This window comes from Anoplopoma fimbria, chromosome 6, assembly GCF_027596085.1.
Source record: "Anoplopoma fimbria isolate UVic2021 breed Golden Eagle Sablefish chromosome 6, Afim_UVic_2022, whole genome shotgun sequence".
Lineage (NCBI taxonomy): Eukaryota > Metazoa > Chordata > Actinopteri > Perciformes > Anoplopomatidae > Anoplopoma > Anoplopoma fimbria.
Window position 1 is genome coordinate 24,741,785 of NC_072454.1, and position 23,299 is coordinate 24,765,083.

Sequence of the window (23,299 nt, forward strand, 5' to 3'; positions counted from 1 at the left end):
ACACACACACACACACACACACACACACACACACACACACACACACACACACACACACACACACACACACACACACACACACACACACACACACACACACACACACACACACACACACACACACACCATCCAAAAACACCCTCCTGCCCGGCATGTCCCGTTCGATTTTTTGACCTTTCTTATATTTCAGCTCAAAGTCCGACCCCCATAAATAACATTATGGCGGGGTGTTGTTTGGACGGGTTGAGAGTGGGGGGGGGGGGCTGATAGAAAAGTGCAGGGCAGCTGAGTGGTGGTGGGGGGGTTACACAAAGGCCCTGTGACAGAAATGCACTGTGAGTAATAAGTAATACACACAAACGCTGATTGATTTGAGCCCCGGCAGACAGTCACATTTATCTTTATTCCATCAACCGGGGGGTGGTGGTGGTGGTGGTGGTGGTGGTGGTGGGGGATAAAGGGGGCCTCACATAGGGTTTATATGACTGGACAGCACTTGAACATATGTGTGTGTGTGTGTTGGGATAAAGATGCACCACCATGTTTAGCGAGCAGCCTCTGTCACCGCTCCAAACGACGCAGGAATGACGAGTGCTTTAAGAGGGTACATGCGAGAAGAGGAAAGAAACGGTGGATTTAAAAAGCTTAAATTTGATGTATCAGTAGTTAAAATCAATGTGACTTCTCTGATCCATCAGTGTACGGAAAAACAAATAAATAAATGAGCGCGGAAAGCCTTCACTTTGCTTTCAAATCGACATCTTCCCCTCGTCTTGAGCTCCCTGCTGTCCCAGCCTATCTTGCCTGTCGCAGTGGGCGCCATCTGTGTCACAGGTGTCTTGTGTGGCGAGCGTTTTTACAGGCGATGCCAGCTTGAGTGACTTCATCTCCTTGACGCCACCGGGGCGTCCCGTCCGCGGGTCACGCGCCGCGTTTAAATCAAAATCGGTAGAGGAAGCTTCAAGTAATCGCAGCCCCGTATCGGAGCTTAGGGCACTAAAAGGGTACGAGGAGTCGATGCTTTTATGGACGCGCTCTGTGGTGCCAAACAACAAACACAAACTCATATGGATGTTGATCTACGGCCTGTTCGCTGCGCCCTTCTATTTTTTTTTTCCTCCTACCGGCTGCGTAAAACAATCAATAGCAAGGGCACATTAAGGTCTGGGTCGTATACTTTATTTATATAAGGCAATGACAAATCCTTATGATGCAATGGCTTTTGGAGGCATGTATTACCGAAGCCAAACAAATAAATATATTAACGCCCCAAGCCAGGGAGGGGGGGGTGAGATTGACGGAACAACGGGGGAAACGTCAGGCCGCCGAATCCATCACGCCGGCCTTTCAGGAGAACTGCGCTGGAGATTTTGTCCACTTCCTTCTTATTCAGCATTTCAATTAACGTACCCGCGTCTCTCTCTCCCCTTCACTTACAGTCGTAACTCAAAGATAACGCAGGGGGGTGATGTTTTGCATTTGGAGGGGTTGTCGTTTAAATCAGAATCAAACCAGCGTGGGAGCACAGGAGGGCCACGAGCAGGAGGTGTGGATGTGAGGTGATTTCACCTGATAGTTTTTGTTTTATGACGGTGGGTTTGAAGGCTGGAATAGACAGCCATCTGAGTGCGGTTTTGGTTCAATGAAAATGGATATTTCAAAAGCGTTAAGTAATGTTCAGAAAAAAAAAAAAAAAGACTTACTCCCTTTAATTTCTATTATCTTTCCACACTGGTTTGAAATGAGGTTTCACTTTTGGTAAGACAGCTTTCAATAGACACTAACAATCAATAGATGGGATGACTGACAGAAAATTATTCTGCAACTTTTTTAAACAAGTTTGTTTGTTCTTTCTCCAAAAATCTATTTCTTAATATTTATATTATAATATAAATCCAATTGTCTTTTCTTCCAGTAAAAATAAAATATGTTGTGTGCTTACGTGAAAAAGAACCAGACAATTTTCAACCAGTAAAATCATGACATCCATCCATCAATCAATCGGAAACCTTTAGCAACAACATAAGTTTTCCAAAATCCCGCCCACTTTTTGATGGTCCAATCAAAGTCGCCCTGACATCCGTTTCACTGTGACTTTAAAGGTGTTTGGGTACTTTTACATCCGTGTTAATTGAACATCTTTTAGCTGTGGACAAAATTAGCAATGTGATGACGTCACATAGGGTTCTGGGACATTGAGGTCAATCAATCCCTGAAAAAACTAATTTGCAGATGAATCGATAGTTACAATTATTTTAGATGCATCCCTTCCCTGCAGGTAGGACCAACCTCACGAGGATTCCCCTCACGCTTTCTTGTAACCAAACCGCCACAAGACGCTCAGGCGCAGTACACTAAATGACATTTGGTTCCTCTTTTATACACTTGTCCCGCCCACCATGATGTCACCAGCAGGCCTCTCACTGACACTTTATTAATGAGGGGGACTGTAAAGGGAAAACACAAACAGAGAAACACACGCACATCCGTCTCCCGCCGGCTACCTGAGCTGTCACTCTCTAACCTTCCTGGGAGGATTCTGTGTGACAAACTGGATGCATTTAAAAAAAAAAAAAAAAAAGGTATTTACGAGCATGTAAACACCTGCCCCTCGGCGTCTTTGTTGTTAACTTTAAATAATCCTGTTGGGGTCGTCTTTCCCTGTTTGTTAGGATTATTGCACCACACGTCGCTAGATCCAAATCTGAAAGCTGCGACTCAACAACTGGTTTCGGGACTCTTGTGTGTGTGGCGTTCTGTCCGGCCCAAGATCCACCCCCTTTCCCGGTGTAATAGGATTCCTCAAAGCTGCAGATGGATGGCAAATCTAGGCGGTTTCATCTACTAAAAGAGGGCATAAATCACGGGCGGAGGAAGCGGGGACGAGGCAGGGGTTATCACCAGTCTGCCTCCCTCATGAGAGCTTTGCATTAAAGCATTAGTGAAATTAATTCATCTTTCATAAGAGGTTTGAGCAGTATCTGTGATCTATGATAACAACCAATTTCTCACTACGGAGGGGTGGTGGAGGAGGGCGAGAGGGAGGGGAAGGGAAGAAAAAAAAATACTCGGCGACCCTGATAGACTACACAAATCTGCTCTTTTTAAATGGGCTAACATTATCTGGAGTGCTGCTCTCCGGAGCATCATCCCAGATTCATATCCCGGCCGGGAAAGAGGCATAAATCACCGGGGCAAAACTTTTTCTCTTCTGCCTCCACCCCTCCTCCACTAACCCTCCCCTCCCTACCTACACCTCCTTTCTCTCTACATCACTCCCCTCATCCCTCTCACAATGCGTTTGTTTGGCGATTTCTTTCGCCCGTCCCGTTAAAAAAAAAACCTGAAAAGAAACAATGCGTCTGCTGCAATCATTGTGAACGGCTTTTTGCTCCTCAATCAGTGTAATTTGTTTTAGATCATCTCAGGAACGGGAACGTGGGGAAACCTGAAGATGTTTGGATGTGTCTGTGTGTGTGTGTGTGTGTGTTTGTGTTTGTGATGTGTGTTTGTGTGTTTGTGTTTGTGTTTGTGTGTGTAGGGAGGCTCAGGGTGGGGAGTCCTGCAAGTGTGTGAAAGAGACGGAAACCGGGGGGGAAGTGTGTGAAGGGGCCGTATCCATCTGTTTTGCATATATTTGCGGAGGCGGCCGCCGGAGCATGGCTGACAGATGAGTGGGGAGTGCGGGGATGACACACGGGCGGCCGTGCTCTTTATTACTATATCAGCACAGCTATGCACACACGCACACGCACACACACACACACACACACACACACACACACACACACACACACACACACATCGGAACCAGAAAACCCGAAACAGTGAGCAGGGGAATTGCTCCACGGGACACGGCGAGGACTTTCCCCCCACCCCTCGGTTCTCGATTAGAATCTTTGGAACTGATTTGTCTTCAAATCAGCCATGTGTCAGCTGGGTTTCCTCGAAACAGGAAAAAAAAAATTGGACTGTAAAACGAAAAAGAGATGCATAGAAAACGAAATTGCTTTTTGTAAAATTATTTAAAAAGTAGGAGAAAGAATTTCTTCTTTTTGTTTAAATTATGAACTGAAGTCTGGCATCATATAACTGAACAAGTCTCAATGGTTCAGGTGTTTTATATGATTCTGAATCTTGTTTAGGGGGAAAATAAATCAAAATGCATCGGTTTGTGTCCTTGATTGATGACTTTTTCAATCCGGCGGCTTTATTAAACCTGCATGCGATGTAAAAGAGCTCTGTGTTCATTCCATCTGTCAGCCCCCGTCCCAGCAGAGAGCTGCCGTTAAGCATCAACAGCACCCATCACTCAGTCAAGTGTGCCCGTCACATCACCCACCTCGGGAAAGTAGTCCTGTGGAAACTTCTCCTTCTCCAGAGAGGGCGTGCTTTCTAGTGTCTCTGAGTAGGTCTCCTTCCCCACGACCTTCTTGAATTTCTTGGCTTCAAGTGGAGACGGAGGGAGAAAAGGGGAAGAGGAGGAGGTGGGGGGAGGAATAAAGGGGAGAAAGTTTATTGTTACAAAACATGGACGGTTCATTTTTGGAGCCTGTTGGTGTGTGAGTCTGAATCTCCTGTTGCAATTAGAAGCTCAATGAAAGCCAAAGCCACTTTGGCTTCTTCAGACAACTGCACCACCTGCTGGTCAGAGTGAGGAATGAATCGGTATTCAGCCAGAGAGGTGAGAGGCGACAACATGGGAAAAAATGAAATATATATCACTGTCTTTGATCTCTCTTCTACACCAACAACTTGCTCTTCCTGTTGACTTTGCACAGCAAAGACTTACAACTATCTCTCTGTCCTGTTGGTATTCCTGAGGTTAGAGGGTTTATAAATGTGGAGGAACTTCCTTATCCAGTTCGGGGGTGGGGAGCTGTATGATCAACTTTCATTCTAGTTGTGACATTCACGAGTCGCGATGTCTGCTGGGAAAAAAAGGCTTATAACAACAAGAACAAAGAAAAAGCTATAATAAACACTAGTTTCTGTGATTCTGACTTAAATTTCACATCTTTAAAGTACATGTGTGTACATGGGGCTGTGTGTGTGTGTGTGTGTGTGTGTGTGTGTGTGTGTGTGTGTGTGTGTGTGTGGGGGGGGGGGTCCTGTCCCCTCCCGACCCATCCCCTGCCGTCGCCCTGTCCTTCACTACAGGGCAACTGGTGCTAATGCTGACTTGGGTCTAATAGGAAGCGGGGGACACCTCCACATCTATATATCCCCTCCTTTAATTAGCGCGGCCGCCGGACCCCGGGGCCCTCTGACACCGCAGCCTGATGAGACCGCCGTAACTGTCCAATAACCCGCCGCACACCATTACCGCCGGTCCCGAAATCTTATGAATTAAATCCTAATATTAATAAGCATTACCATTCTGCCCCCCCAATCCACCCGTCCCTTTACATTATCCTCGAAGCCAATCTTAGCGCCGTTGGTTTTTGATGGAAGTGGGGAATGGCCCGCCAATGGTTGGTGTGTGATGTGCTGGGGGTGGAGTGGTGGGATGAGGGGGGGTATTTCATTTTGTGGAGATGTATGTGTTGGGGGATGTTAAGGTACTCACCTTTGAAATCAAACTGGTGGATGTTTTTCAAAGACTCGTGGATGAAGTAGAAACTTCCGAGAGCCTGCGAGAGGGGGAAAAAAAGTGAGATTGAGGGACCCATTTTTACATAAATTATAAGATTATTTTTTTTGTTTACGGGATCTGGATCCGATCCAGAATCAAGAATCATCACTTCTCCACATGACGGGTGGCATAAAATTCCATCATTTCACCCTTTCCCCCAACCTGCTCCACGAGAGGAAGCTCGACTAATAAACTGAAAGGAGAGCGCGTCGCTAAAAGAGGAAGCCACGAACACTACACACCGTCAACTACACAACAACAGGTGCTCCTGTACAGTACCCCCTCCCACCCCCTTTACCCCATTCTCATCTGATGTGGCCGTCAACAATTCAAGCTCTCAAAAGGACTCATTCAGATAGACTTTTTGATCGACTTCAATGGGCTTAAAATCGTAATTTCCCCCCCGCGGACAATCGGTGAACTTTCCCAGTCGGCGGACGAGCCAATCAACGTTTGTGGGAAGGAGCGAGCTGTGGGGGGGATTTGATGCGGTTCACAGTCCGCTACACTGCTTTCTGTCGCCCTCTTTACACTCGGGGAGGGGGTGGGCAAATGGAGGCAAAGCTCAAAACTCAATCCCCTGTTTCTTTGAGATAGCGGACCTCTGGCTTCAGGCTCAGTCTCCTTTCTGCCCTCGAGAGAGAGAGAGAGAGAGAGAGAGAGAGAGAGAGAGAGAGAGAGAGAGAGAGAGGATGCTGAGTAACTTTTACTTATGAGACTAAATTAAAAACACAAGAGGGGGAAAAGAAAACGGCGTGCGACAGAAGTGGAGGGGAACGCAGTAGAGTTGGAAGGGACTCAGGTACAGTAGTAGAAAGGAGGAGTGAGGGAGTGGGCTTAGAGGGGTGTGATCAGAAGGAAGGAGGAGACACCCGGAGAAGAAAAAAGGTTCTGGGCCACAAGGAGGATTTAGTCTGAAGGGGTTTTTCCTGCGTTTTCCCTATTGAGGCCAGACGCCTCTCTTCGTCGCTTCGTCCCCCCCCCACTCTACACCTCCTCCCCCCACCCGGTCCCTGCATTATTTATGAGCGCCGGCACATCTTGAGATTAAACATTTGCTGATTTGTCAAAAGCACAAACATGAGGTCCTGCCCATCTCCTTGACACATAAGTCCAGCCGACGGGGGGGGGAGAAGAAAAACACTGTCGCACATTTAATTGATGAGAACAGCGGCTGGTGACCCAGGCCCCCCCCCCCCCCCCCAGCGCTCCCCTCATCCTCCCCCTTCTCCTGCTGTGACGGAGGACAGAGGGAGGCAGCGTCGGACGGCGTTGGGCGAAAGGCATGGACTCAAGGTCACAGGCTTCCCATCGCGAGAGGACGGCTTCCAGGAAGGCTTCCAGGAAGGCACCCCCCCCCCTTACACTTAGCCGCCGTGCTCGCTTGTCTTTATGTTCTCTTTCACCTTAAAGTGCCGACAACAGACCGGGAGACAGAGATGGATAGGAGAACGGGCAGCACCGGTGGAAGGAGGGGAGGGGGAGCTATTTGTCAAAACGGTGCCACCTTTGCTAGCTGCTGCTGTTTGTGTAAATATTTCACAGGGCAGTCAAGTGAAAATGACTATTTTGAAATATGACACATGGTGAATTACGGAGATAGAAAAAGGAAATGTTTCATCAGTCTATTGGAAATTAAATGGCAGGATTCTTCTGGGCGACTCAAAGTACTGCTGCTAAAAACAATTAGCTGATTGACAGTAAAATTAATTGACAAAAATCTTAATTACTGATTAATGGCAATATTTGTTTCTGATAGTTTAGAATTGCTGATTGAATATTTTTGACAAAAACAAAGCAAGAGATTACACCTTGAGCTCTGGGAAATAAGGATGGGCTTAATTTCAGGACTTTTCCTCAAAACATCATTCTCAATTGATACTTTTTTTTTTGATGAATTGATTATGATTACGATGTGTATGAAAATAATCACCAGTTATGCGAAAATCTGTCCTCAACCCTGATTAATGACTTCAATGCTTCAACTACTGTTATCTGCAGGAAAAATAACAGTAAAGAACTTTAGAAATAAATGATGAAACCCTCCACTTCAACAGTCTCTCTTGCGGAGGAAAAAAAACTAAATGAATATGACACCAAACTAATCGGCACAAATCAATTCTCAAATAAAATGATAAACAACGACGCTTAAGTGGCTCTCCATGTAATCGCGTAAAATCTACTTAACCCCCCCTCCACCCTGATAAATATTTATTTGACACCGGGGTTCAGAAACCTGGCAGCGCCGGCGTCGCTCTCCTCTCCTCTGCCTCCCTCCTGCACTCTTCATGAAGAAGCTATTATATTAGCCGGGCGCAATTAATCCATTTGTCTCCTGACATGACAGGCTCAAAATATTCATCAGGGCTGGACCGCGCTGACAGGCCGTGCTTATCTTTTACCGGCGGCTTTACAATGGCCCGTGTCAAACGTATGTTTGTCACGTCCCTCTTTATTGATTAGCTGTCAGATTCACTTGAAATAATTAAAAGTATATTTTACATATTTATAAACCCCCGCTGCCACGGCGGCTACTTAATTTTCCATTAGTAAAATGCAGTCTATTAAGTGGACTGGAGGGCCGCGGTGGGGTGGAGGTTGGGGGGAGTGAGGGGAAATGAGTAATCACCATAATTGTAGACAGAAAGACAATAACCGCGCCATAAAAAGCAGGGGTTTTATTACTCGCTCTGGCAATGCCATCTCCTATCACGGGTCGTATTGGCTACTACGCTCACAGATAAGGCCACCCTGACTGTGGGTGTGTGTGTGTGTGTGTGTGTGTGTAGTTGACATTTCCCAAAAAATCCCAGCAGATACAAGCTGAACAAGTCCCAACAGACTGGCTGCTGGGAGAAAAAAAAAATAAGAGACTTGAGAGCTGCAGTACATAGCCGTGCATACTTTGCTCCGCTGAATGCTTTATCGATACCAAGGGCTGCAAAAATGAGTTCCGGCCGACGGGGGGAAGCGGGAATTCTGTGACCTCCGCATGGATTTTCTGCGGTTTAATGTGAAAAATGAGCCATAAAGCAAACATAAAAGTAATCATTTTTCCTCCAAGGTCTCACCTCCAATCTGTGCTGAGGGAGAGTGGTCCGGTCCCGGGAGAGCTGACACATACACACTCCGGGTGTCATCGCAAGTGTCGCTGTGCAACTTCCCAGGGTAATGTTCTGCTTTTAATAGGGAAAATAGATGATACGCTCATAACGCCCTTTAACAAGGGGCAGCTTACTCAAAAGATGTTAACTGTGGCTGGACGTGATTGTTTTCATTAGGATGGCACTCTTTTTGGTTAAGTCAGGCCACAGGTTTTCTGGTGTTTTTGGAGTGCTGCTATCCCAGTTCATACTGAGTATTTTATGGTCCTTGTTAAAGGCAGGGTAGGTAATCGTGAGAAACAGGCGTACGCTAGATTTAAAAAAATCATCCAACCCAAAAACCGAGCCCATTGTTGTTAACTCGTTGTCAGTGAAAGTAACTAGCAGCACTAGCTCCAAAAGTTGCTAAAGCTAGCAAGAAAGTCATCAACTTCAGGCCTCCCTCCAAAGGTAAAAAACAAACATGGCTAAAGTTAGTTCTTACAGCTAAGGTGACAGGCATTGAGAGCACAGGCAGAATACCATTACAGGTAGACAGGCAGGTAGCCCGTCCAATCATTACATTCTGCCTGAATGAAATTATAGGACGGGCTTATAACAGTCCTGCGATTCCGGATTTTTATTTATTGTATTTGGCAGAGAATTTGATTTGTTGATTGCTGTCATTGATGTCTGATTTTTAAGTGGAGCATCTCTGTTACTGGTATTGCTTAGTAGGATTTTCCTTATTAAAACCAATACGTATAGACTGATACAGAAGCATTCCCTTTTAATCATCACTTAGGACCCACTAGAAGTGTGTGCTGATGTATTTATCTGCAGAGACCCTGCCTTTCGCCTGAATTTTCTTATTTTGTCGTGTTCAGGACATTTCTAGACTTCAACCTCTACAAAAAGTAGCGACCTGGTGCCAGATCATAAACGCGCATCCAAGACCAAGCTTCGTAAAAATGGCTGACACAGCCAAAAACATGAATACATAGCGAGGCGAAACGCCAAGCGGACAAAGTTTGTTCCAAAACGACAGTGGACCTTGGGTTGACCTTCACCCAGTGAAGACCACCGTAACACTCATAGAGCTGGGGGAGGAGGAGGGGCCGACAAAATCCTACTCATGAGGCCTTTTGGCGTAAATTATGGTTTGTTACAATTTGTGGTCTTGTTTTTGTAGTTGTGGATCATTCCGACCCAAACTAATACGATTTTACTGGGAACATTGGCAGTAAGATGATCAAACAGGTAGCAAACAAGCCACAAGTAAACCTAGATTACCTAAACCACTTTGATCTGATAAGTTTATCAATCCATTAGTCTACAACCACGGGCTGCACGGTGGTGTAGTGGTTAGCACTGTCGCCTCACAGCAAGAGGGGCCTGGGTTCAATTCCCGGGCTGGACAACCTTCTGTGTGGAGTTTGCATGTTCTCCCCGTGTCAGCGTGGGTTCTCTCCGGGTTCTCCGGCTTCCTCCCACAGTCCAAAGACATGCAGCTTAGGTTAATTGATGACTCTAAATTGCCCGTAGGTGTGAATGTGAGCGTGAATGGTTGTTTGTCTATATATGTCAGCCCTGTGATAGGCTGGAGACCTGTCCAGGGTGTACCCTGCCTTCGCCCATTGACAGCTGGGATTGGCTCCAGCACCCCCGCGACCCTTAACTGGATAAGCGGTTACGGAAGATGGATGGATGGATAGTCTACAACCTGTTTGATCGTTTCACCGCCTGTCTTCCCTTTAAGCCATGTTGACATTTTTTTCCCGAGATCTCAGAAATGAATACGGCCTTGTTATTACCAGGAAGGATGGCCAAAACTAAGAAAACAAGACAGGTTGTAATAAAACCGAAATACCCATTAACGACACTTCCCTTAAAGTGATACAGCACCGGCGCCGTGATCAGGATTATCTCAGTGTTGCAGCCACCTCAGAGAAATTTCTCCTCAGGGGGTTCCCGTGGCATTTGGCCCTTTGGACAGCAGAGACAAAATGGGCTGTTTTCCAGTTTATATCTCATTGCTCAGAAATCCCTGGAGTCCCCTCATCTGTCAAATCCAGAGTGATCCGCATAAACCTGCACGTGGAAACACACACACACACACACACACACACACACACACACACACACACACACACACACACACACACACACACACACACACACACACACACACACACACACACACACACACACACACACACACACACACACACCAAAGCCTAGCACGCGCGGTCTTATCGGAAAGGTCAATCAGATGTGCTGTCATGAAGGAACGGTGTTGCGATACATCAGGAACGCATGTTATGTCAAAACGGCTTAGAGGAGGAGGCAGAGACATAAGCTCTGACTAATAGCTACATAATATCCTCATTAGTCACTGAGGACCGGCATTCATACACGGCTGCGTTCTCAACATACTGCGATACAAAGCGCGGCAGACAATAGAGCAGCGTGATACGTGCTCTGATGGCTACCGGATGGAAGAATCCACGTATTTGTTTCGGGATCAGCCCTCTGTGTCCCAGCGAGGGACCCATTGACATGCAGGATCTGGGGCTATGAAGAGCACCTTCGCGGGAGCCTCTCTGCACGAAATCTCCAATACTGCACAAACAGCCTGTTTGTCATTCCAGGGCAAAGGAAAACACCGCGGCACAAAAGTGAGAGGCATCAATAGAGACGGCTTGCTTTTTTTCCAACCCGGAGATAAAGATGGAGCAGCCTTAGTGTTTTCTACCCCTCCTGAGCCCACCGCCCACCCCCGGAGGGCTGCCATATGTGTTTGCCAAGGCCCTCTCCCATCGCCATTGATTGAGTATTCAGAGTATTGAGCCACAGTGTCTATTATTCATCGGCTGCCTTGGAAGGCCTGACTGGATACACAGACAAAACTCTCATTAAAACTTCCTCTGTCACTTCCTGTGATTTGAAAGCGGCCCGAGTGCCGGAGCCATCAGTCACGTCCTGAAGGAGCCCTTGTCTCTGGGGTGTGTGTGTGTGTGTGTGTGTTTGTGTGTGTGCGTGTGTTGGATGGAGGGGGACGGAGGGAAGGAATTGGACAGTTCAAAGATATACCGATAGGAAACATGTTAACGTACATTTACTTATTTATTTCACAGTAATTAAGATTTAAGTTGAGCTTACTCTCCTTAATGCTCTTCCGCTGTCCCCGTGAGGGACCCCATGAGCAAACATTGCTAGGAAATTGGTTTACATGGCAAAGCAGGACTGGTATTGATCCCTTTGGATTAAAACAGGAACAGCAGATCCAGACCACCTGAGCCTCATTTTGACTGGTATTATGGCTAAGACGGATAATACTGACCTGTAGCATCAATATACGGCCAGATGAGGCTCTTTACCCTGAAATGTTGTGATAATGTTTGCATCAGTAACATATGTTACATTAGCAACAAGCCTAATAGTCTACTGCAAATCTAACAGCTCTGTAAGCCTGTAATGGTCATTGTACAGAAAAAATAAATAGATTATTAAATTAGCACGATAAACCAAACGTATTAGACAAATTACAATTTTGACAGGATGATGAATGGGGCAAAATGAAAAGCCGGGAGATTACCAAAAGTTCACAAAGACTATAAATGTCTGCATTAAAAAAATAAAAAATATAAAAATAATAATAATAATAATAATAATAATAATAATTCTCTATCACTTAAGGAAATCATCAAATTAATTAGGATTCATTTTCTGGGGACCGTGAATATCTGTACCAAACTTTGTGCCGATCAATCTTGTAAAAACATAGACTTGGATATATTAAAGTGAATAACATGTAAAAGTAAAATAAATTGAATTAATAAAATTCCACCTTGATCGCCAAAGACATTTGGATTCAACTTCTGGGGACCATGAATGTCTGTACAGAATGTCATGGCAATAGTTTTTAAGACATGTCACTAAAAAATGTAAATGTAAACCTCATGGTGGGGTTACAGAGAATACCATAGGGAATACCAAATGTCATTAGGATTCAACCTCTGGGGACCATAAAAGTCTGCACAAAGGTTTCATGGTATTCCAAGCGACAGTTGTTCAAATATTGCAATCTGGACCATAGTGACCGACCAGCCGAGAGTGCCATCCCTAGATCCACAATCAGAAACCAATATATTTACTACATTTCCCAAACCCCACCTCCATCCAACCATTTATTGATTGTCCATTTCAAGTGAACCCCCACTGCTGTATGGATCACTTACCATACCTGTATCTCAGCTCCGTAGACCGCGTTTACGGGCTTCCACTTCATTATTCTAAAATCCCCCAGAATGCAGAGCGACATGCGCCCATGATTGATCTCGAAAAACCACTGATTTTATTTTCTTTTGAAGAAAATATTATGGATGGGTCTAAACAAGGCATAATTGGCCAAAGCCACGGCAGCGCCTGACCTGCCAACAATCCAGACCCACTCCCAAGGTTGGCTGCCTCCCTGGGAAATATTGTGCATTAATTTCATTTAGTCTCCCCTCCAACATTCAATGGTAGGACTTAATTAAATTGCTTGTCCATTGTGTTCATCCACTTACAAAGTTAATGATATTGTGCCGGGGAATTAAAGAGCGTTTTATAAAGCGCACGGGATGGGAGCTGGCAGGCACTACATTGCCCAGTTGAACCCTGTCAGTCGGCGGGCTTCTGGACCCCCTAATTAGCGGTGAAATGGATGCTTCCATCTGCCAATTTCCTGCCATGCTCATCAGTCGTGCAGTCGCTCCTCTAACCTGCCCGGCAGAGGGGTCTAAAGCAATAAAACCATCACAGCAATGACATTCAACCAAAAAAAAAGAAAAAAAGAAAAGTGAATACGCGTATACATGATATGACTCAGACTTTAAAAGAGCTTCTTTATAATGCCTGGGCTTTTTTTTTTTTTTTTTGCTTTTGCTTTAAACAACATCATTGGCTTCTTCAGCATAATCCAGATGGAAGAGTTTGATAACTTTGTTAAAAATGTTGGATACATACAGTAACAGCACCTCGTTTTCTATTTTCAGAGAGGAGTGGTTTTGAATAAATGTCTTCTGATAAAGCAATAAGACAGAAATGTGGTGGGGGCACATTTTGATGTAATACTTATAGGAATGGAACAGAACTCCAGCCATAATTAAAGGATTACAATCTACATTCAATTTAATGCATCATTTCTGCACAGTCCCCGACTTGCAGTGAGGCAGCAGTGTCCTGTCCACTACGGAGAATGATTAATGCTCATATATATTCCAGCTGCGTATTTACTAATACCATGTTGCTACTTCAGCAGCTTTTAACGAGGACATAAAATCTGAAGAGCAAAGTAAATGGGATTACACCTGTGGGGCCGGTGCCGCTGTTGACCTCTTAAGGAGGCTGGGCCAAATGTCCTTTGCATGGCAGTCTGTAAATTCACAGTGAAAACAAATTAAATAAAGCCATGTTGAGGGTGGTTGTTCTTGCAGCTTGACACAGGTGCAACTGCTGGCTCAAAAACATAAAAGCAGCTAAAGATGATGTCATCAAGGTTTTCCCTTGGTTGGGCCTGAGACTTAAACATCTTAACAAAACAATGCATTAATTACAAACCGGATGTGTGGGATTTAAAGGCTAAGGCATTTAGGAAGCAGGGAGGATCAAATTAGCAACATTTTTTTAATTGCATTATGGGTATGTAGGTTCCAGTTGTTTCTGGAGCCTGTCCAATACTAAAGACAAAATGCCAAAAGATAACTCGGCCTCTGCTGCTGTTCCGTTTTAAATCTGTGTCTTGTGAGTCCTCCAACTTTATGGAAAAGCAATCCTAAATCGCCTGGATACCTCTTTTATTTCTTATCCAAAATTCTAGCCACATTTCCAAGATTACCCTTCGGCCCGACACAGAATATCTGAACACTATAGTTTATTTTGATTTGTAAGCTTTTTGAAATAAAAGATCCTGCAGGATTTTAAGTAAAACTACATATTTGTGTAATTTTTATATTGCACTGACTGGATTCTAACTGGCTGGTATTCAATTGCACCAGTTAACCTTAAAACCTGTGACACATGAAAATGATCGGTATGGTTATTTTTAAACCATTTTTTAATTTAATTTACAAATCAATTACTGTATCATGATATACAATAACATTTGCCTAATAACTGTTCAGAACATCTATAACAAGATGCAGTTTCCTGATCCCACCTCATTTTAACTCAGAGATACTTAAGATTGCATTTCCAATGACTCAAGAGGTCATCGGGACCTTATTTGTGTTTTAACTTAATTAAAGAGCAATGTCAGAGAGTACTCCGCTATGCCTCTTGCTCTGGTGGACTGCTTTGACTAGAGAAAGCAGAGCCCTATAAGGTCACACCGCGCCCTGATTTACACAGAGCTATAGTCGGATTGTTCTGTAACTTCATAATAAAGCTTGGGTCAAAACTCTGCGGCGAACAATTTAATCAAGACACCAGGCACAACTAGTACTAAAACAGGATGTAACATTCATCCAGTGACAAACAGCCAAGAGCAATATGTGGGGCAATTATGGCTCTGAAGGGAAATTTTACAATGTCTGTCCCCGCTAACAAGGTCAAAGTCTCGGGCCTAAGTGTATCAAACATCTACAATTGGGCCTGAAAAGACCTCCTTCTGTCTTCACGGGGAAAATAATCTTTTGAAAGCAATCTCCAAATAAACCGTTGATCTCGGAGAACAGCACGCTAAATGGCCACTTTCTTTGAACAACAGCGCTGTCTGGCCTCGGCCAAATCATCGTTTTAAAAGGGGATGTGAGGATGATGAATATTTGCCTTATTAGATTGCTCCCAGAGATGAAAAATCAAAGTCTGAACAATTGAGGTATCCATTAGTAATTAAAGTGACATTACCTCCGCTCTATTTTCTCAGGCCTATGGTTGCCAGCACCATTATTCAATTGTTTCGGATGCGGGGGGATAAAATGCCCTTAATATACTTACGCTCATTAATGTAAATCATATTTGGCTATGGATGTCCAATAATCAAAAAGAATATTTCAACTTGTAATTCCCCGTCTGTAAAAAGTATTCCCATTAGGGGAAGAGGCCCATGCAAATGACAGGTCTTTGAGCCCATTGATTTTTTTTTTTTTTCATCTGTGCATTTTGGAAAGGCCTGCTAATGTTGTCATGGACTGTTCATCAATCTATATTATTATCTGATTTAATATTGTGCCCATTCACGTGGCCTCATTTGTGAAGGAATTGATTGGATTAGGATCATACAGGCTGTCGGGGGGGAATGGAAGCAATATAATTTTAACTGTGCTTGAATGGAGACTGTAAAGAAGTTTGAAAAGTTTTTTTTAATTCATTATATATATTTTTATCGGCTGAATGCACGACTTGTTTACTTGCCTTCAATGAGCATTGGTAGAGAAGCACATGTGCGCGCACACCTGTCAACATCTGGGGTAAAGTGATGCAACTTTCCATGTCGAATAATCAGTATCGAGCAAACTCAACTCTCCCTAAGGACGCCGGCTGTCAGCTGGAAAAGTAATCAGTCAGCTTCTGTCCGAAGGGCTGCTTTGATTCCGTCCATCCGTCCCCCACCCCCGTCCCCCGTCCCCCCCGTCCCCTGCCTGCTGCCGCTCACGCGGCCTTGTAGTGACGAAGTGGCATCCTTGGCCGCCCAGTGAGATACAGCTCTATGGCGGCATCCCGTAGTGAGATATATTAGTCTGCTACATCTTAGTGGCATTACTTTGTCACTTGTGGGAAGAATTTATCAGGAAGGCGCTCATTTCTCTGTATCGAGAGCCCTTCCTCCCCCCTTAGCACAAACACAACTCTTCCCAAATGAAGGCAACATCGTCTAGATCATGAGCCATCTCGTGAAACATCCATAATATATGACGGTATCTGTGGAGCGGGGACAATCGATGGCGGCATCCAGTATCTACTCGAGGCCCGGAGCGGTCCTGAGAAGATCGCCCCATCAGAGGAGAGTTCAGTTTTGAGGTCGCGTTCAGAAAAATCATTTTTTTCTCCCCCCTCCGCTGGATGTATAACAGAAAAAAAAAATAAGCAGCTTTCTGTCTGTGTTCTGTCTGGGTATGAGCAGAGGCGTTCTCCGAGCACAACAGTGACCACAGGACCGTGAAGCTTTAGAGGAGTCTGCAAAAACACGCGCAGCGGCTCGTCTCAGGCTAAGACGCCCGTCCGGTGGCTCTTTGTGGCCTTTCTTTGTCTTTATGTAAAAACCGATGCTCGCCAATGATGTGTTATGTAAAATTCCCAGAGGCTTGATTTAAATGGTTGGATATCCTCCATGCTAGCTTAGTTATACTCCAGTGCATCGCCCCTGAGAGCACATGGACGCTGCATGAAAAGCAAATGTAAATGCAGCCTCAGCTTTCTTAGATAACCAGAAATTATGTCATGGGTTCTCTTTTTTTTTTTTTTTTTTTTTTTTTTCTTTCTTCCCCTTATTGTATTATTATAATTATAAATATAAAAAGAGCGAACAACGGAGGACTTTTCTAACGCAGATGTTTCTTTTTTCTATCGGTACAATCACAGCATCCGGCCCTCTCTCCCCCTGGCCCCCGTTAAAAGACAGCTTTGAGATGCTGGGAGTGAGCGGAGGTCCTGTGCCAGGGGCCGGAGTGGCAGCGAAACCCACGTCTGCTCTGCTGTAAATATCACAGCCGCAGAAATGTGGGAGGAAAAGAGGATTTGGAAGGGGCCCATGCAGGTCTGCGACCTCGCCCCCACAGATGACCAGGTGGTACCGTATTGTGTGTCATTGGGTCACGTGTCGGCAGAGAAGAATACGCAATGTGCAGTGCATCTGTTACATCTGAGAACCAATCAGACTCAATGCTCGACTTCGGCTTTGTAGCGACAAAACAAGGCGATATAAACAGCAGAGCTACAGTGGGCAGCTTTCTTTACCCTTTGACCTGTAGATATTGTTGAGGTGAGTTTATGTGATTAACAGAATGATGCCTCTATGGGAAAGTGCTATTTCATAAAACTTTCTCTGAACACAGGTCTTTAAATGTCAACATGTGGGACTCCTCACCACCAGAACCACAATATGGAAGTTGAAAGAAAAAGGATCAGACATGTAGTTGTACATGATACAGTTGATCAAGTTTTTATGGTACTTTTTAATTGTACTACTGTTTGTGTATTGTCTTGTTCATCAAGTGCTTTGCTGTTAAGTTGTGTGTACTTGTAGTAGACCCGAGCTATGTCCTAAGTACTTTGCCATAAAAACAAATGTAAAATAATCAAATAAAGGCTTAGATTTGTTACTGTAACACACTAAGGGCCTCTATCTCTTATCTGTACTCCAATAAGCGTATAGAGAAGTAGAGTCAGCTAGCTAACCGCTGGTTTAAGGGTTTAGCTAGCATCAGGCCATTCTGTGATGCATCTGGTGTAAACATTAGCTTGCAACTACAACCAGCTACTGACGCTAGCACCTAACTGATTTGTCAGCTAGTCTGCAGTGCAACTAAAATATCATTTTTAAATCCCTTTATCTGTCATGTCCCCCTTCCCTAAACAAGGGAATACATTTGGATAACTTGCTAAATGCTTAGCATCAGCACACGTTTTTTTGATAATTGTTCCTAAATATATCAAAATCATATGTTCATACACAGCAAACATCTTGATTCATCACAGCAGGAGAAGTACCAGGTGGAACCAATAAGCAAAAAATGAATTGATTAGTTACACCTGTGTTTGACCAGTTAAAATGCCGACTGTAAAAAAACATTTGTACCTAACTAGTTCGGGAACGTGGTGTGCCTTCTGGGTTAGACAGTCAATCAGCTGTTCCGACCTACTTTTTTCCCAAAAAGCTTTGGGCCTCCAATAAGGCTTTTTTTTTTATCCTCTACATCAACAGATGACTATCTATGATGATTATATAAGCATATTTCACTGGTCTTAAGTCTCAAAGATACAGACTCACTTAACAAAAGGAAGACTCAGTTCTCTGCAGCTCAGCATGCTTCAACTGCTTAATTTCCAGCTGGCCAAAGGGTGCTTTGAAAAGTGCTTTTTAGAAATGCAATTAGGCAGTTAAAATTAAGAGCTTGAATTTAACCGAAAGAGCATAACATCCAATCTAATTAGAGGGCTCTTTAATGAGTTGTAAATTAGCTACGGCATGGTGCACACAGGGTGCCATTGTGGCTTGAACTTGTGCAGGGACCCTGCTGACTGGGTCACCCTTTGTGTTAGATTGGTTCCCACTTGGGAAGCATTACTCACTGATTACTCTTTTGCCATCGAGACAGCCAACAGAAGGATATACAGCATGGAGCAAGGGCAACAAACCAACATTGGGGTGAGTGAGTGTAGTCAATAAATGGGCCAATATATTTGCTTGGTCAATCATAGGGGAGGCATATTGTTGTGTGCATGAAACACCACGGAGACAATACATCATAAGCTATATTGCGCGCTCCGCCCCTCAAACAAAACCCCGGTAAGTTTCATCAGGCAGACTGTGGAGGTCCCGTAGCGGCGTGCTGCCTCTCCGAGTGCCCAGCACCGCCCCTCATCTGCTGGAGCCCGTCTACCTCTGACCTCCAGAACCCTACAGCGGCTGCATTAATTTACCCAACAGAAATCAATCGGCCGGGGACCGGGACGAGGAGGAAGGCCCTGGTTATTACGCTGGGCAGGACACTCCCTCTCGCTGGGAGTGTGCGGCTGTTTTTATAGGTAATAGTTTAACTGGGGGGTGGGGGGGTTGGCGGCTAGGGGACGAAGGCATTGCTCATTTCCCCCTGACCCTGCAGATGAGTCATTTCCAAATAAACTCAGATTTTCATTAGAAAACGAGGGCTTGAGACAATTTTTTGGGTTATTTAATGTGAAATTGTTCCAAGTTAATCACAAGGGGGGCTGGGGGAGGGAAAGCATATGAGACTGATTTGTTTGAAAAATTGGCGTTTTGTCGAGTGTCGAGGGTTAAAGAAGGGAAAACAAAGCATTCAGTCAAGGGCAAGAGAGGGCATATGACTGCAAATTCCCGGCCACGTGGATGTTTCATTTTTTTTCCCGTCTATTTGCGTCCCGGCCCGGCCCAAACAGACTCACAAACATTCCCCAAAATCAGATTAGGAAATTATGAGCCCTATAATTGACCGGCTGTTTCGGCCGAGAGCTCCGGCTTCCTATTTCCTAATGAGGAGCGAGTGAAAAATGATCTAATAAGGCAACAAATGGGCTTTATGGGCTATTAATATGTAGTACATAACATAAACATGACAACAATACTGGCTGCGCATTTTAAAGATCTGAATAAACTGTCCGCGGCGGGGCCGGGTGTAGAGTTATGACAGTTAAAGAGGAGCGGCATGGGGAGCCTGGGATGCCATTACTCAGACAGCGAGCGGAGGATCATCAGCCCAGGGAGGGACGGTGGGCTGACTGAGTGTGTGCGTTCTGAAACGGCCTATGTGTTTAAAATGTGCCGCACAATACCTGCTAATTCTATTAAGTGCCTCTATGGTGAGGCTGTGTGGCTATGGGTTGATGTAAATGGACGGCTGGTTGACTAAACAGTGCAATAGCATTAGAATAAGGTGATTGGAAGACAGAGTGGAGTAGAAGGCCCGAGCCCAGCCACCTCGGGCCTTGCCAAGTCCATTACGCGTATTGGAGGACATCTCGATATCAGTCATGTGGAGTTGCCAGCCGAGAGAGAGCGAGAGAGAAGAGGGTTGTTGTTTTGTTTAGCCTTCATTGTCAAGATGGCTTCCACCTTCGCCGCATCCAGGTGTAGGTAATGCAATCAAATGAGGACCTCACAAACATCCCCCCACCCCGCAGACACACACACACACTTTCAATCTGTTCTGAGACCATCAGGGCTGTTTTAGGAAACACTGGTAGTCAACTGGCTCAAGGGCAAGCGTAGACTTAAGATGTGTTTTGACTTTGCCACGGAGCCATCGTCGCCGTCTGATTCCATGATGTGTACCTGTTTCCATAAATCATTCCTGAAGCTCCTGACAGCTCAGAGTGGGGAAACAACAAGAAAAAGGAGGCGATGAAGAGGAGAGACATAGACTGTATATAATAAGTGGACGTAGTCACCGTGAAGTCACCCATTGGTTTGTGGAATAAAAGCCTAAAATTAGTCATTTTGTACGTTTCCATCTTGGTTTTCTGCCCTCACTGTCTTGGTTTTTGGTCGCCACCCCGTTGTTTTTTAGCAGCAAGAATTGGCACAAGAAGGTTGAGCTATGTATTCCAACACTGAATAAGCCATTATAATGCGGCCAAAATATTACAATTAACTTTCATGAACTTAAAGCATTGTAAAAGGGGTTAAAGTTGTCCTGCCCCGCGTAATAAAGTTGTAAAACAAAAACAAGGTCCACTCCCAGACTGGACAACGCCATGGTAGCAACCTGTCAGTGACAAGGTAGCCACGCCATAAAGCATACACTGATTTATGGTCTATTTTACTTTAAATGGACCATCATTGACTAAATCAACATCATGGTGTATTGTAGGAGACTTGAACTTGTGATTCAGACTATCAATACTGAGGTAACCAATCAAGCGAGAAGAAGGATCATATACTCATAGACAAGTGTCGTCCCCTGATTAAGTTTAGGGGCACTTCCTCACTGGCTTGACTTTTAAGACCCAGAACTTATCGTCTGCTATGAGTCAGCTGCAACAACATATCACTACCACAATATATGGAGGCTGATTGAGTGAATCTAAAATATCTGTTTAATTTATGGTATGGCTACTGAAAATTCTTACTGGTGTCCATTGAAAGGCAGGTGCTTGTTTGCCATCCTGAGTTAATGCACAGTATTAAAATGTAAGTGAGGACTACGACAATGCATTTGAGCTTGGGTTATTAGTGTAATCAATAACAAAAACAATACAAAGTATTTCAGTTTAGGAGAAGGATTCCTAATGATTTTTAAACTTTTTGCATGTGGCCATAGTAATTCCCTCTAAGTTGTATGTCCACCATTGTAATGGATGACGTTGTCGCCTTGGATGGTTCGCCATGTCGGGTTTTATCCCTTACAAACAGTATCTTTCTTTAAATGAACAACAAAGTTTATATATATATTCCTGCATTAAAATGTTTTGCTTGTAAAATTACTAAAATGTATAACAACTGGTCCAAAAGGTAATGTCAATGACTGGTGAGAGATAAATAGCCAAAGTTAGATTTAGAGAGAATAACTGCTTGTGCTCATAATTTATATCGATGATCATTGACATACTGCAACAAAAAAGGCTTTATTTTCCTAAGTCAAAATTGTATTTTCAGGATTTTTGTTAAAACCTATAGTGGAAACCAGCTACTAACAAACACTTCACTTCACTTACTGTTAATGGCCGACCTGCTCCGCCACCTACTGTAGGCTACACCCTAACCTATTATACAACAGCATGTGTCATTACAATATCAGCTGTTTGCCAATTATTTCAGCATATGTAATGTTATAAATGATATTCCAATTGAATAAATCGACTAAGACAAGATTTTAATAACTCACTGTTGCTCCATTCAGACAAAAATCGTTCACAGCTGCAACCGTTGTCTCACAGAATGTGCTTCAAGTGAATAAAATGTGCATCAGAACACTCTCCCTTCCTGTGTCTGCATAACACCGGCCCGGCTTTATTCTTATCTGGCCCCTCACTCTAAGAGCCACTCATTAAAAGTGCTTGTGCGGAGTGTGATTGTTTAAGCGCGTTCATCGGAGACAGATGTCAAGAGGTTGTTTCTACTGCTGTAATTACTCCACAACACAGGAGCCACAGGCTTTCTTCAAACTTGGTGGAAAATTGCTTGGATTTAATTTAACGATTCCACCACCACCACCCACCCCCCCGCTACAGATATTAACCAGCCGTGCGTGACACCGGGCTCGAGCGAGGAGATCAATTCCCCAGGAAAGTGTCATCATTGTCTTCAGTAAGGCCGGTGAGCCTGGATGAGAGGGAGAAGCACGGACCGCCACTTCCACCGCTGGCAGGGGAGGGGGGATGTTTGGATTAGTGGCTCTCTGTCCGAGACCCCCAATGCCACTTCCTCCTTCTGCACATGATACCTAGTATTAAGCTAGGTGCTCCTGGAAGAGGGAAGGGGGAGAGATATATATATATATATATATATATATATAAATATATATATATATATATATATATACTTAGGCAGAAGAAAGGTCAGGCGGGCTGGATGTGGCAGGCAAACAGGCAGTGGGGGTCTGGGGGCTCAGGGATGAATCACAGGAGAATTGGTGCATGGCAGTGAATGAATAACCCGCCATGGCTCCCCAAACCCCATTATTTCCCTCCTTCTCCGGCGGGGCCTGAAATTCATGTCTGCGCATGCTGCCAGTTCATTAGGGGGAGGATGTCATTCCTCTTCTGGCTGCGGCAGGACAGGCCAGGCGAGCCCCAGGAGGACCCGGCCCTGTTTAATTCCACATCAACCGCTCCACTGAGGGCCTTAATCTCTGCTTGTGTGATCAATACTATATCAGTGTAAATTAAAATGACAATTTTAAAGTAATTAAGCCCGTTA

At 44.5% G+C, this 23,299-nt stretch overlaps 1 protein-coding gene across 1 annotated transcript in view; it reads right to left on the reverse strand.

The window, feature by feature from the left end:
- The window catches only part of LOC129092199 (inositol polyphosphate-5-phosphatase A), a 138,970-nt gene that overhangs the window by 56,588 nt on the left and 59,083 nt on the right, over positions 1 to 23,299 (reverse strand). The window contains exons 5-6 of the mRNA XM_054600038.1: positions 5,570 to 5,633; positions 4,343 to 4,446 (exon numbers count right to left, since the gene is read on the reverse strand). Coding sequence (XP_054456013.1) covers positions 4,343 to 4,446; positions 5,570 to 5,633 — 168 coding nt within the window. The remainder of the gene's footprint in view (positions 1 to 4,342; positions 4,447 to 5,569; positions 5,634 to 23,299) is intronic.